This window comes from Mytilus edulis, chromosome 1 (assembly GCF_963676685.1).
Source record: "Mytilus edulis chromosome 1, xbMytEdul2.2, whole genome shotgun sequence".
Taxonomy (NCBI): Eukaryota; Metazoa; Mollusca; class Bivalvia; order Mytilida; family Mytilidae; genus Mytilus; species Mytilus edulis.
Genome location: NC_092344.1, coordinates 10,397,862 through 10,411,949, shown reverse-complemented (window position 1 = coordinate 10,411,949; position 14,088 = coordinate 10,397,862). Strand labels below are relative to the sequence as shown.

Sequence of the window (14,088 nt, the reverse complement as noted above, 5' to 3'; positions counted from 1 at the left end):
ACTTGTTACATTTTTGTGATAGTCTTTAATGCATATGCACTGTATATATATAGATATATTTTTACAAAATGTATATTTTTATTATAGATGTTAAAGATTTTAAAGTCCCTTTTACATTGTTTATTATCAATGAAAATATAAAAAAAACATTTTATCTGTGTAATACACCTAACCATTTACAAGAATCTCACAAAATAACATTAATTATTTCCTCTTCTTTGTATTAAGGTGGTACCCAACACTTTCACTAAAATTAATTTGGCTCGTTTAATTTTCATGAAATTTTGTCAAAGTATTTACTTTGTCCCTTTAACAAAAATATAAAAATTTCAAAAATTTTGAACCAACCGTTTTGCCAGAAAAATTACACTGGTTATATAGCAATTTGACAAACACCAATTTTGATTATTGAGAAGCTTAATAATCCTTTTACAGCATAATGTAATTAAAACGTTTAGCTGACTTTACAGAGTTATCTCCCTGTAGTGTTAGGTACCACCTTAAACATATGATACAGTAATTAAAATGCTTTTTGTTGGAAACAAAATTGAACTAATTGTTCCTTTGGCCAATTGAGATATTTTGGACATATCAAATTTGAATTATTAAGTTTTTCCCTATGTAAAGATAATTTCTTAGAGCGTATTTGGCAATACACATCCCCAAAAAAATGTCATGTAAGGAGAGTACATGATCAAGAAATTTTGAAAAATAAACATGTTTTATAGGTTAAATAATAATGGTTTAAAGTCACATCCAAACCATTAACTATGTTGAAATTTCGGTCAACTATTTCCTAATAATTTCTTCAATTTCATTTATATCTATTTAAAGTTTTTTATATTTTCAGATTTTAAAATGGCAATTTGTATAAACATATGGCTTATTTATTGAAATTTATAACAAACAATAAATTGATGATTTAAACTTATTATTTGTCTCATAGAAAGCCCTTATTGTCTAGATGCAGCACTTTCCAAACCAGCTTTTTCACAGTTTTTGATTGGATTATTTTGCTGAGAAGGTAGATGCTAGAGGCTGTCATGGTATGAGATAAGGTATAAACTTTCTAGGTCACCCCAGGTTTTTATTGGGGTTCATTTTGCTCAGTCTTTGGTTTTCTTTGCTGTTTTGTATGCTATTGTTTGGCTATTGGGTCTTTTTCATTTTTAGCCATGACATTGTCAGTTTGACTTGTGAGTTTGAATGTCCCTCTGCTATTTGTTCACAACTCTTTTTTCTAGTTATGCCACCCATTAACAAATTTGATTTGCAAATTGGTGTTAAGTTCAGAACCTTAACTTTGTAACTACCAGATGGTGCATCACTAACAAGTTTAAAATGTCTGTCTGCAAAAATTCAAGCTCCAAATATCTCCATTCTATCAGTCATTTCTGACTGACAACTTTTGATTTATATTTTCATTTATACGAGGCAGGTGCTGCCCATGAAAGTGGAAGTAATATGTTTTACTAGTGTGACTGTTTTAATTTTGGTATTTAGAAAAACCAATTTGGTTTGGACAGAGTTGGTGTTATATTTGATAGATAGTAAATTAATTTCAATTCTGTGGTCGTTTATAAGAAGGAGATGGTACATTTGAATGAGGAAGAAGTCTCACAAGTGTATATCCATTAGTCATAATTTTTTTTTAGTGCAAACCATCTGTTTCTAAACAACGAACTGAAAAAGATTTCAAAATTTGCATCTGAAAGTGTATTTCCTTTAGAAATAGGAAACATCCTGTTTTTATAACAACAAGATGGCAGCTCTTTCAAAATCCAGAAGGACGTTAAGCAATGAAAAATTAATCAATAATCAAAGAGCGATTGCTCTGAGGGATACGATTGCCATTGTTTTCATTGATACATGTATTAGTATTATTTTAAAAAATAATTCAACTGCACGTGTAAAATGCTCGTAAAATGTAATTTACATAATCTGAATAGTTAATCAACTTTAAAAATAGCCAATCCTCGATACAAGTGTATGAACAATGTACTTGTTGTGTTTTATTTTTGTACTATCAATTCCAAGTCGACTTTCCACAGTAGTCACTGAGAGTGAGAGAAGGTATTTCACTTCGTACCTTATCACCTATTTTCCTACGTGAATTCTAGGTGGAACCCCATTCCTAACTCTTTAAATATTTAATTTCCTTTGGGTCAGTGGGCATGACTCCTTTCCGTACATATTCCTCTGTTTAAATTGTGATTGGTTTTAATATCAAACAACGTCTATCGACAGAAAGAGTTGATTTTTGTTGACGTATCATCGTTTGACGAAAGTAAATTACGGAAGGGAGACAACTTGAAGCGATAATACGAAAGACTCCATTTGGCTGAGGGGTGTTCTAGTTGCACCTTTACGTTGTGGACTACATTTATTTTATTTTAAATGATGCATATGATTTAAAATTATGCAACAGCAATAACCCTCAATAGCAAACAGACATATAAAGGATCTTGTGAGTTTCAAATTAATCAATGAAGTGGGGAATCCAGAGCAACCATTCAATCTGATACCCCTTCAAGTCAAGAAAACTATACGCATGCGCATAATAACCTAAATAAAATTAAGAATGGAAATGGGGAATGTGTCAAAGAGACAACAACTCGACCATAGAAAAAACAACAGCGGAAGGTCACCAACAGGTCTTCAATGTAGCGAGAAATTCCTGCACCCGGAGGCGTCCCTCAGCTGGCCCCTAAACAAATATATACTAGTTCAGTGATAATTAACGCCATACTAATTTCCAAATTGTACACAAGACACTAAAATTGAAATAATACAAGACTAACAAAGGCCAGAGGCTCCTGACTTGGGACAGGCGCAAAAATGCGGCGGGGTTAAACATGTTTATGAGATCTCAACCCTCCCCCTATACCTCTAGCCAATGTAGACCCTAGACTTGTGATTTGTAGCAAGGATGTATATTAAATGTTAATTAAAAGACCTTCATTTCTTTATTGAAGTACAATATCAAATATCAGTTTTATAACGGTGACATATAAGAAAACTCCACTTCAGTTCTTATATGACAGAAATAGATTTATCGATTGGAATGCGGAGAACTCTCGCATGTTATCAAATCTGGGGAATTCCCTCGGACATGTTTCTAAATTTATAAAAACACTAAATATAAATACTTCTTAATTCTGATTTTCTGTGTTGTAAAAAACATGCATACAAGTCAAGGGAAATATCGAAACATGAAGGATATGAGGACAGTTGTTTAAATTCAATCCTTTTGTTTTTATACCATTTAAAGCAAGACAATCTCAAGAATCTGAGATGTTCCTTTATGTTTAGAATAAAACGGTTGACGTTAGTGCCCTGAGTCAATTGTATAAGTCTACAGATTGCTTAAAAGCAATCATATCCCAAAAACCCTGAAAGGATTATTGTGCATATTTGAAGGAGAAAATAGAAAATGTATGATTTTGGATTCACTGCTGTTTTGAGTTTTTACTGTAATGAAGAATTCATACAGACAGAAGATTTCAAACATTGTGCGCTCTGTCTTGCACTATGAACATGAAGAACTTGATGGATCATTTCAGGCTAATTGATAAAATTTCATAATGCTGAACATTTTGATTTGATGTTACAAGATCATACTGCAATTCAAAAAAATACAATAAAACTTCAGCAAATCAAATAAAAATGGTTGGAAAATAAGTCAGGCCAAAAGTAAAATAACAAAATTACTGAACTCCTGGAAAGTCCCTAATCAAATGGCAAAATCAAAAGCTCAATCTACAGTGGATCTTGTGTGTCTTTGTAGACGAGGTGAAAATGCATTACATCTGTCAGCAAAGCAATGATGGCAATAAATATGTAAAAAATAAACCACAATAAATTGATCTCTCCTGTAATTTGTATAATATTTGTTCTATATTACATAGATGTCAACTGGAAAGTTGTTATAATGAGCTGATCAGCCAGGTACTGGTATGTGACAACCGTTTAAAAAAATAAGTCTTCCTTCAGACTACATGAATTTCACAGTTTAAAAAACACACAACTATCAAGTCTCACTTTTGCTAAACAAATCCACAAAACAACTGCTATACAATTTAAAAATCCTAATCATATCCTCTATCATAATATCGTACATGAAGACTTTTCTTCCTCTTGAGGTATAGGTTTTTTGCCCATATTATAAGCTTTAAACAATGAAACTTTGTTCTCCCAGCCTGGTACTGGTTTGTTCCAATCTTCAGGTGGACTGTCTCTATATTCCCACATATTGTTTGCTAATGATGCTTTTCTTCTTGCAAAATACCTTTCTTTTTCATTTTCAATTATCTTATTCTGAAATGAATAAATAGAAGATGTTAAAGTGTAAGAAATATTATACCTACAGATACCGGTACATATATAAAAAGAGATAAAGCATACAATGTTCAACTATAATTTGTTGAGTTTTTCTTGCTTAAGCATGATTTACACTACTATGGGTATTACTTTTTCAAAGGAAACATATATTACAACAATTTAGTTCATAACAAGAATAAACACCAAGAATAAAACCCAATTGTATAGAATTAAGTCATCATTTGTCTTCTTATGTTTCTGCAGTTCAACCTTTCCTAAAGTGGCACATTTGTTTTGCAGTGTGGAATATATAAATATGCAGCCTCTTCTCATCAGGGCTATGACATTAAATCCTATGCCTTTGTGAAGAGATAGTGAAATTCTAGCTTAAAGAAACCCAGAAACAACCATCTGAGAGGTCCTTAAGTGACATGTTGCTTGGCAAAATTTTGGACCCTATCCAACATATCCTTATTTTCTAGTGACAGTCTAAATAACCTGCCTTTTTATAGTTTGTTCAGTGTGGGCCTAGGCTCCATGTTGAAGACCATACTTTTAACTATAATGAATTATTTTTACAAATTGTGACTTGGATGGAGAGTTGTCTCATTTGTACTCATACCACATCTTCTTATATCTATGAGGTAGTTGCCAGTAGACATCGTCACATGGTAAACATAATACAAATCAACCAGTCAATCAAACCAGAATAATAAACTTACAGCAGCTTCAACATCATTGGACTTTGTATACAGTAAACAGTTCTTGTAATCATCTTCCCATTTTGAACAATCTAATTTACATCCTAATGTATACCATTGGTGTCTCCTACCTTTACGACCTGTAATAAAACAAAAAATTCAAATAACTAACTAATACTAATAAGAAATATCATGGGACTTTTAAGTTAAAATTTAGATATATGATCGTCTATAAAGAGTGCTTTCAAGCCTTAAAAACATGTAAGAGTGCCAGGGTAGACATGAAAGACAGACATTAGACTTTAACCCAGCCATATTCTGTATTTGCCTGTACTAAGTCAGGATTTTGTAATTCAGTGGTTCTTGTATTATTGACTTCCGGTTAAGATGGCTGCGTCCAGTACATTGTAAAAACTCGGCGTGGTTTTGCCCTTTTAGATGACTGACCAAGAAAAGGATGAGAGTTTTACCCTTCTATAAACACTCATAAGCATTAATATGTCAATATAGATAAATACCAGTGACAATTCGGCGTTATTTCTACACATAAAATGTCAAACTCCTCGTCTGCACACGACGCACAAATCAGCATGTCAGATAAATTTCCATTTGAGATACACGAGGATGAAATTGACAAGTCAGTCACCCCAATATTTAAGGATTATCCAAGAGAATGTCTTCCAGAAAAATTTAAGAATCCCTCGGGTGCAAAAGCCAAGAAACTACAATACGAGATAATTGATCCAAATCTTTATGAGCCCCCCGCAAGAATGGTTGCATGTAGAATTAAGAGAAACAGGTTGGAGGCTTGGATACGTGCACTTGGTGTCTTATATTATGAACATTTTGGTAAAAAAGCTGAATTGTTTCAAGTTGACTGGTACGATGATCCTCACCAGTGGGAGGGGGAAGGTAACAAAGCTATATGCATAAACCTTACCAATGATAAACAACTTATATACAAGATTACATTATTCATCACTACTGGTGTGTTGCAAGCTCAAGGACTTAGCAAAGACCTCTTCACCACAAGGGACTTCCCAACATTAATAAAACTAGTTAATTCTATTTGTGTACACAATCCTTCGTTAATAGTCAACACGGATGTTGATTCTACATGTAAATCTTCAGACAAAAACTTAATCGAAGAATCTACAAGTGTAAAATCAGTTTTTAACTCAACTGCTAGTTCTGTAGACAATAAATTAACAGATAGCAACAACAACTCACATACAAGCATTCAAGCAAATGTTCCCACTTCTAATACATGTACAGAAACTACAATTGCCACACAGGCTAAGATTTCTATCGGATATGAAGACTTAGATAGGCTTCAGACTACTTTTGTTGAAGCTTTAGCTGGTATCACCAAATCTCAAACGGCACTTATAGTGCAAGCAGAAAAAAGCTTTTCGGATGTTATAAGATCAGCAATTACACCAGTTGTAGAAACAGTTAAAAAGCTACAAGAGCAGGTTAATAACAAACATCAATCAGATACAAGTTTGCATAATGCCTCTACGTGTAATATAAAGGAACACAGCAACATGGAAAAACAATTCAATAAACTAGAACATCGCATTGTAGAACTAGAAAACCAAGTCCATAACCTTTCTATGGACAAACACAAAGCTGCAACAGATTACGCTGAGCTTGATTCCAAATTTCGCATTGAAAATAATAAATTTGAAATAGCTAAAACTAGAATGGACCAGAAAATGGAGGATATAAATCATATTAATGATGATCTCAAGGTTAAATTGAACACCAAATCTAGTGAAATGATGAAAATTAGTGAAGAAAACAAACTTTTAAAAGAGAAAACTGACTCTCAATTTAATGAAATATTATCTCTCAAATCACAGCTATCGAGCATGTATTTACCTACACAGCAACAAAATGAGCAGCAATTTGCTAATGGGTCCTTCAACAATGAAGGCAAATCTAACAAACCTACAGCTCTATTTATTGGCACATCAAACACTGATAGAATTAATGAAAACAAACTCTCAACGGCAGTGGATATAACAAAAACTACAGCATATACTTTAGATGAAGCCTACGAGGTAATCTCAACCGCACAGTGTAGGCCTGATGTTGTTATCATACATTCCCTAACTAACGACGTTAAAAACAACAACCCAAATGAATGCATGGACAAACTACAAATGGTAGTAGAATCAATTTCTAGCAAATGGAAAGAAGCTAAAACCATAGTGTCACTAACGACTCCCCGCCTGGATAATCGCCTACATCGTCTTAATTCAGAAATCATTGATGGACTAGTAAAACGAAAATATCTAGACAATAAAGATGTATATGTTTCTGACAACTCAAACATGTGGCATGGGCAAGTCTCAATACAACAACTCTTAAATGAAGATAAATTTCACTTGTCAGAGAGGGGAACATCAATGTTGGCTTCTAACATTAAGAATGCGTTACATACTGTCTTAGGTATTAAGGTACAACAAAGGAACAACAGATATTCCAGATCCACTGACCGTGCTCGTCAACAGTATCGGCCACAACATCGCCAATCATTTAACAATTATCATGATCATAATGAGCAAAATAGGGTCAAGTTCAAAAGAACAGGGTAAACCATGAAAATATACTTATTGTACTATCTTTTTATTTTTTCCTATAAAAGAATCAGCAAAGAATTTATTAAGTCAGATAATAGCTAGCTTATTGATCTTTATTTGTTCAAGTGTTATCTGTATATTTTTGGAAAATTAAAAGCTGAAAAAAGGTAGTTTGTTACAAGTGGTAATTTTTTTTTTATTTTTTTTTCTTCTTTTTCTGGCAAGTAGCCAATTTGTCTCTGAGACTAATTAAGTTTTAGTTTTTGTTGTTTATTTTATTTTATTTTTTAAAGTTTTTTGTTCATTATTAGTAGCCTATTTTGTTACCAATTAAGAAACATTACTTGAAACAAGTATATTTGGTGTCTAATTTAGATTTTTAAATATGGCTATACATTGTCGTTCTATTGTTAAGAACAATTTGAAAATATGTTACTGGAACATTGGTGGTATAAATACACATAATATGAATAAGTTAGAAGATCACCTTTTTGTACAAGAAATAAAAGAGTATGATGTGGTTATTTTAGCAGAAACACATATTGGATATGATGTTAACTTACATGTTGAAGGTTTTAATTATTTTCCTGTTTGTAGAAATATTTCAACCAATGGAAGATACTATGGTGGGTTAGGCATTTTTCGAAGGACTTCTTTAAAAGATCATATTAAGATAATTCCTGGGTTGTCCAAAGATTTTCAGTGGATAAAATTTGAAAAACAGTTTTTCTGTCTTCAAAATGACATATACTTATGTGCAGCATATTTACCCCCTGCTAATTCATCTTATACTAAGAAGTTAGATTTTGATATAATTGATCAAATAGAAAAGGACATTGTTTCCTACAAAAGTAAAGGGGATATTTTGTTTTGTGGTGATTTAAACGCCCGCACCTCCACTGAAGAAGATTACATTGCACAAGATAGCTCCAGATATCTTCCATTGTTTGAATCTTATAAACCTGATAATCAAATTAGATTTAGAAAGAATTGTGATGAAACACTTGATAGTAGAGGGAAAGAGATTATTGATTTATGCATAAGCAATCAAATGCGAATTGTAAATGGTAGATGCATGGGTGATTTACTTGGTCATTTTACTTGTTTTAATACACATGGCCAAAGCACTGTTGATTACCTTATAGCAAATGAAAGATTATTTAATCAGATACTTTATTTCAGAGTGTCAGAGTTTGTCTCAACATTCTCAGACTGTCATTGTAAAATATCATGGGAAATTTTGGCTAAATATCAATTAACAGAAACTCAGTCAAATAATCTTCATGCTGCCCCCGTTAATTTCAGATGGACTGAGGACTCCCCACTTAAATTTCAGCAAGCACTTTTGTCACCAGATAACCAGCAGAAAATTTCATCTTTCCTTAATAATGATAGTGATTGCTCTTCTGAAGACATTAACAAAAAGGCACAGGATTTATGTGATATCTTTCTTTCTGCAGCCAAAATTTCCCTGGTAACCCCAAAAAAGACTAAAAAGGGTTCCAGACCCCAGAAAAAATGGTTTGACAGTGATCTTTTTAAAATGCGCAAAAATGTTATATCCTTAGGTAAAATTTATTCAAGATATCCTAAGGATCCTGTTATTAAAGGCAGATACTATAAACATTTTAGAATCTATAATAAATGTAGAAAAGTTAAATATAAGCAATTTATCAATTCCATGCTACAAAAACTTGATACTCTTAGAGTTGAAAACCCTAAGCAGTATTGGAAATTAATAAATGACATTCAGGATAGCAAAAAAGAAAACTGCTCTTCACAAATTGATTCTGATACATGGGCCAATCACTTCCGTAATCTTCACTCTGCAATTGATAACACATTTTATTCACGACTTAACCAGTTGGAAATGATCCTGAATGACAAAGAAAAAAATTTAGTTTTTAATGATTTAGATAATGATATTAGTAAAAAAGAAATTTCTGATGCTATTGCAAGCTTAAAATCAGGCAAGGCCTGTGGACCTGATTTGATTTCAAATGAAATGTTAAAATATAGTCAGTCATATTTGATAGGTTGCTTATATAAATTATTTAATTTGTGCCTCAAGAATAGTGTGTACCCAAAGATTTGGGCTGATGGTTTTATTTCGCCAATTTTTAAATCAGATGATCCTTGTGATCCATCTAACTATAGAGGTATAACAATTACTAGTACCATTGGTAAACTTTTTAACAATATTTTGAATACAAGACTTGACAAATTTTTGTACCAAAACAACTTAATTCATAATTCTCAGATTGGTTTTACAAAAAATGCCAGAACTTCAGATCATATATTTATTTTAAAAACACTTATAGACAAATACTGTCACAATAAAGAGGGCAGATTATATACTTGTTTTGTAGACTTTCGCAAAGCATTCGACAGTGTAATTCATATAGGTCTTAAACTGAAGCTTATTAATATGAAAGTTGGTACTTTATTTTATAATATTATATCAGATATGTATAACAATAGTCAAGCATGTGTAAGAGTTGGAGCTTCTCTCACTGACCCTTTTAGCATTAAATTAGGTGTAAGACAAGGAGACAACTTGAGTCCTTCATTATTTAAAATTTTTATAAATGACTTCCCATCTTATCTTGACTCCTGCCTGGATGCAGTTTCCCTGCACTCCGAGAAATTAAATTGTTTGATGTATGCAGATGATATTGTGATTATGTCAACATCAGCCACAGGGCTTCAAAGTAGACTTGATCAGCTAGAAAAATATTGTGCTGACTGGTGCCTTAAAGTTAATATTAAAAAGACTAAAGTCATAATTTTTAATAAGGCTGGAAGGAAAATTCAAGCGAATTTTCGACTGCAGAATAACTTGATTGACTGTGTCGCTCATTACAAATATTTGGGTGTTCACTTTACTGCATCTGGAAGTTTTCATCTAGCTAAAACTGAACTTTATAATAAGGCTCTTAAGGCCTACTATAAACTTAGAAAGGATTTTATCAATTTGTCTCCTGGAATAAAATCTTGTGTTCATATTTTTGATCATACCCTTAAACCCATTCTGTTATATAATTCAGAGGTATGGGGAGGTTATAATGTTTCTTGTAATAAATTACAGTCTTCCTTATTTAATCTTGAAAATATTTTTAAAAATCTTAAGTGTGAGAATCTCCATCTTAAATTTTTTAAGTTTATACTTGGTGTACACAAAAGAAGTGTCAATTTTGCTGTATTATCAGAACTGGGGCGTTTCCCCTTACATTATGATATTGTAAAGTCAATTGTAAAATACTGGTATAGATTTGAAAATCTTACAACTGAATTCAGTCTATTGAAAGATGCTTATAAATGCAGCCAAGAGCTTCACAAATCTAACATAACTTCTTGGTACTCATTTGCTAAGAAAGTATTAGAAGTTTTTGAAATTAAACCAGAAGTAAAACATTTTGGACAATATAAATTTTTGAACATATCTAGCAAATTAATTCACACTAAATATATTAGCAATTGGTATGCTAGCCAAAATAAAGCTTCTGATGGAAAACTGTTTAATTATGTGAAATTTAAGCAGAATTTTGGTTATGAAAATTATCTTTCTTTAATAAAGGACTTTGATTTAAGAAGATCTATATGCAAATTACGTATTTCTGCTCATAAGCTTCAAATTGAAGTTGGACGTTTTTCAAATATTCCACGAAATGAAAGAATTTGCAAAAAATGCTCCTCTGGCTGTGTTGAAGATGAAATCCATTTTTTAACTAACTGTGAAAATTCTAAATCAGATAGAGATGCTCTCTTTGACTTTGTTTGCCAAAGAATTCCAAATTTTTCTTTACTGGATAATCAGCATAAATTTATTTATTTATTAAACTGTGAAGACAATCAGGTCCTTAATGCTGTTGGTAAATTTATTAAAGTGAATATGAGTTAGTAATTGTATTGTTACTGTATGTAAAATAATGTTTGTATCTACATTGTATGTATCTATCAAATTAATATTCTTTTTCCTTATTCATGTATGCTCTGTATGCCCCTTGTGGGCCCTTAATTGGAAATAAAATATGTTCTGTTCTGTTCTGTTCTGTTCTGTATTATGCTGTGTTACATATTTTTCATTATTTTTTTTTGTTCATTTTAATAATTAGACCGTTATATTTATTGTTTCAATTATTTTACATTTATCATTTATCATTTCTGTGCCTTTTATAGCTGAATATGTGATATGGGCTTTGCTCATTGTTGAAGGTCGACCTGTAGTTGTTAATTACTGTGTCATTTGGTCTCTTGTGAGTTGTCTTTATATTGGCAATCATACTACATCTTCTTTTTTTATATTTAGGGTGTCCTTTTCCTTGTCTTCAATTCTAAGTATGCATTGCTATCCATTCTGATGATCTCAGTATAGCTATAGTACAAGAAGTAGTTAATTGAATATCTTTTAAAATACCATGAATTTTAAGAAACCATACCAAACTTCTGTTCATACATTAAATATATCTGACTGAATTATGAATGAATGCATAATTTTATGGTGTGTTACTTAACTTGTTTGTTAATTATGTAGTTATATTTACTATTGACTAAGCTATTCCTGTTCCATCCTACCTCCCATTTTAGACAGCATACATGACAATTTTGGAATGGTTTTTGAACACTTAAACCAAATGTATTGAGTATCCATTTACCTCTGTTTAGTTCCAGGCCCCCTAATTTACTTACTTTTACAAGTGTCAAATTCTTCTTTATAGATGTCACATTCCCTTATCTGTAAAACAGAAATACCATGATTATAATATAGCTTGATTTAAACTAAACTGTTAAAATTGTAATTTGGAATATTTTGAAAATTTTACAGTGTCTGTGACTTGATGTAAGTGTTGCTCTCCACCTATAGCCTTTTATCAAAATTTTGAATAAATTACAATTTTTTTTTATCAAAACAAGCTGTACAACTGGTCAGAAATTTTAACCAACTGCTATTGAAAACAATATAGTTTAGTTTTGAAAGGACTAAGGTGATTAAACAAAGCAGATCTACAATCCTATAAAACTTTAATTCCGCTGCATTTATATTATTAAAATTAAGAATTTCTATACATATATTTATATCAAATCAGAATTTCCTTTTATCAATCCCAACAACATGAAAGTTTTGAGGAAAACAATTTTGGCATACTAGAGTTAATGTCATTATGTGCAATATGTAAAAAATTGCCTTAATTCAAATGGTTATTTAAAATCATGCAACTCTGAGAAACAGATGAAAAAAAAATAAACAAAGAAATGAAAGTAAACTTTGTAGACATCCTACCAATACTACAGAGTTCTGAGGAAACCAATCAAGACATCCTGTGGAAATTGTTTTCATTCAAATTTTCAAATACCTGTATCTATGGACAACAAACACATGGTTTTTTTTGGTAAAATGGGAGCTTCCTTCCATCAATCCTTAGAGGTTGTGTTAAAATTACTGTACATGAGATTGGTTTTAGAAAATTTGAGTAATTATACAAAATGTTTACAAATGGACTAACATTGATTGGTATCATTACTATATCAAATCAAATCAAATATTTTATATTTCCAATCAGGGTCCATTGAATAGGAGGCATTTACAATTATTAATCATGATACTATGTATACATGTGTGTGTTTATTCCACTTAAATACAGTTATAGGGGAGAGTTGACAGGGGCGGATGCAGGAATTTTCGAAAGGGGGGGTGCTAACCCAGGGCAAACAGGGCAAACAAGGTGTGCAAAACATGTCCCGATACAAATGCATTGATCGGCCAAAATAAAGGGGGGTGCGCACCCCCGGAACCCCCCCCCCTGGATCCGCCACTGGTTGACATCTCACAAAATAAGTTGAACCATGCCCATTTTCGTACCTGTCCCAAATAAGGAACCTCTAACCTTTTTTGTCTTAGTTTTGGTAATGTTGGTTCATTTGTATGTGTATGTTTCAGATTTTAGTGCCACATCTATTTCCCTATACAAGTATACATTATAGTTAGATGCTAGCTTACACCCACTTCTGATTGGCTAATTGGTGTTTAACACCACTTTTAGCACTATTTAGCTTTTTTGTGGCTGTCAGTTTTTACTTGTGGAGGAAGCTGCAGCGCCTTGAGAAAACCACCAACATTCAGCAGTAAAATTGACAATCTTAGTGAATTGACATTGGATTCGATAGCAACTGCCACATGCACCAACTCATTGGTCAAGAGACAGATTATTTGGTTTGTTTCTAAGAGTCAAATCTGTCAATGTCATGAAGATAAAAAAATCATAGGATCCTTTTGAATGAACTAGAAGAAAGACAACAAAAACATGTCATGGAGAACTTTATGTTTCAGGTTACTTAATCTTATTGTTTAATTGTAATTGTTTACCAGCCAAACATCATCAGGTAAATTTTCAGAGTTTTGTGTCATTTTTACATGGGCGCAGACATTTTATTTACATTCGTGATACCGGCACTCGTCGGTATAAGTAACGGAAAGTCTA

The 14,088-nt window shown here is 32.1% G+C and overlaps 1 protein-coding gene across 1 annotated transcript; it reads right to left on the bottom strand.

Annotated features, from left to right (window-relative positions):
• Window positions 1–3,848: 3,848 nt before the first annotated feature.
• On the bottom strand, window positions 3,849–14,087 carry LOC139523650 (synaptic plasticity regulator PANTS-like). Its single transcript, XM_071317828.1, has 4 exons — window positions 13,974–14,087; window positions 12,299–12,344; window positions 5,043–5,161; window positions 3,849–4,317 (listed from the first exon to the last, which is right to left on the bottom strand). The coding sequence occupies exons 1-4, from the start codon at window positions 14,013–14,015 to the stop codon at window positions 4,105–4,107; spliced, it is 420 nt and encodes a 139-aa protein (XP_071173929.1). The 5' UTR covers window positions 14,016–14,087; the 3' UTR covers window positions 3,849–4,104.
• Between the last annotated feature and the right edge of the window lies 1 nt (window position 14,088).

Coding starts and splice junctions, on each gene's coding strand:
- LOC139523650 (XM_071317828.1), bottom strand. CDS start 14,015: ATGACACAAAACTCTGAAAATTTACCTGATGATGTTTGGCTG. Junction 12,345..13,973: donor TACCTGATGATGTTTGGCTG/GTAAACAATTAC, acceptor TCTGTTTTACAG/ATAAGGGAATGTGACATCTA. Junction 4,318..5,042: donor CCAATGATGTTGAAGCTGCT/GTAAGTTTATTA, acceptor TATTCATTTCAG/AATAAGATAATTGAAAATGA.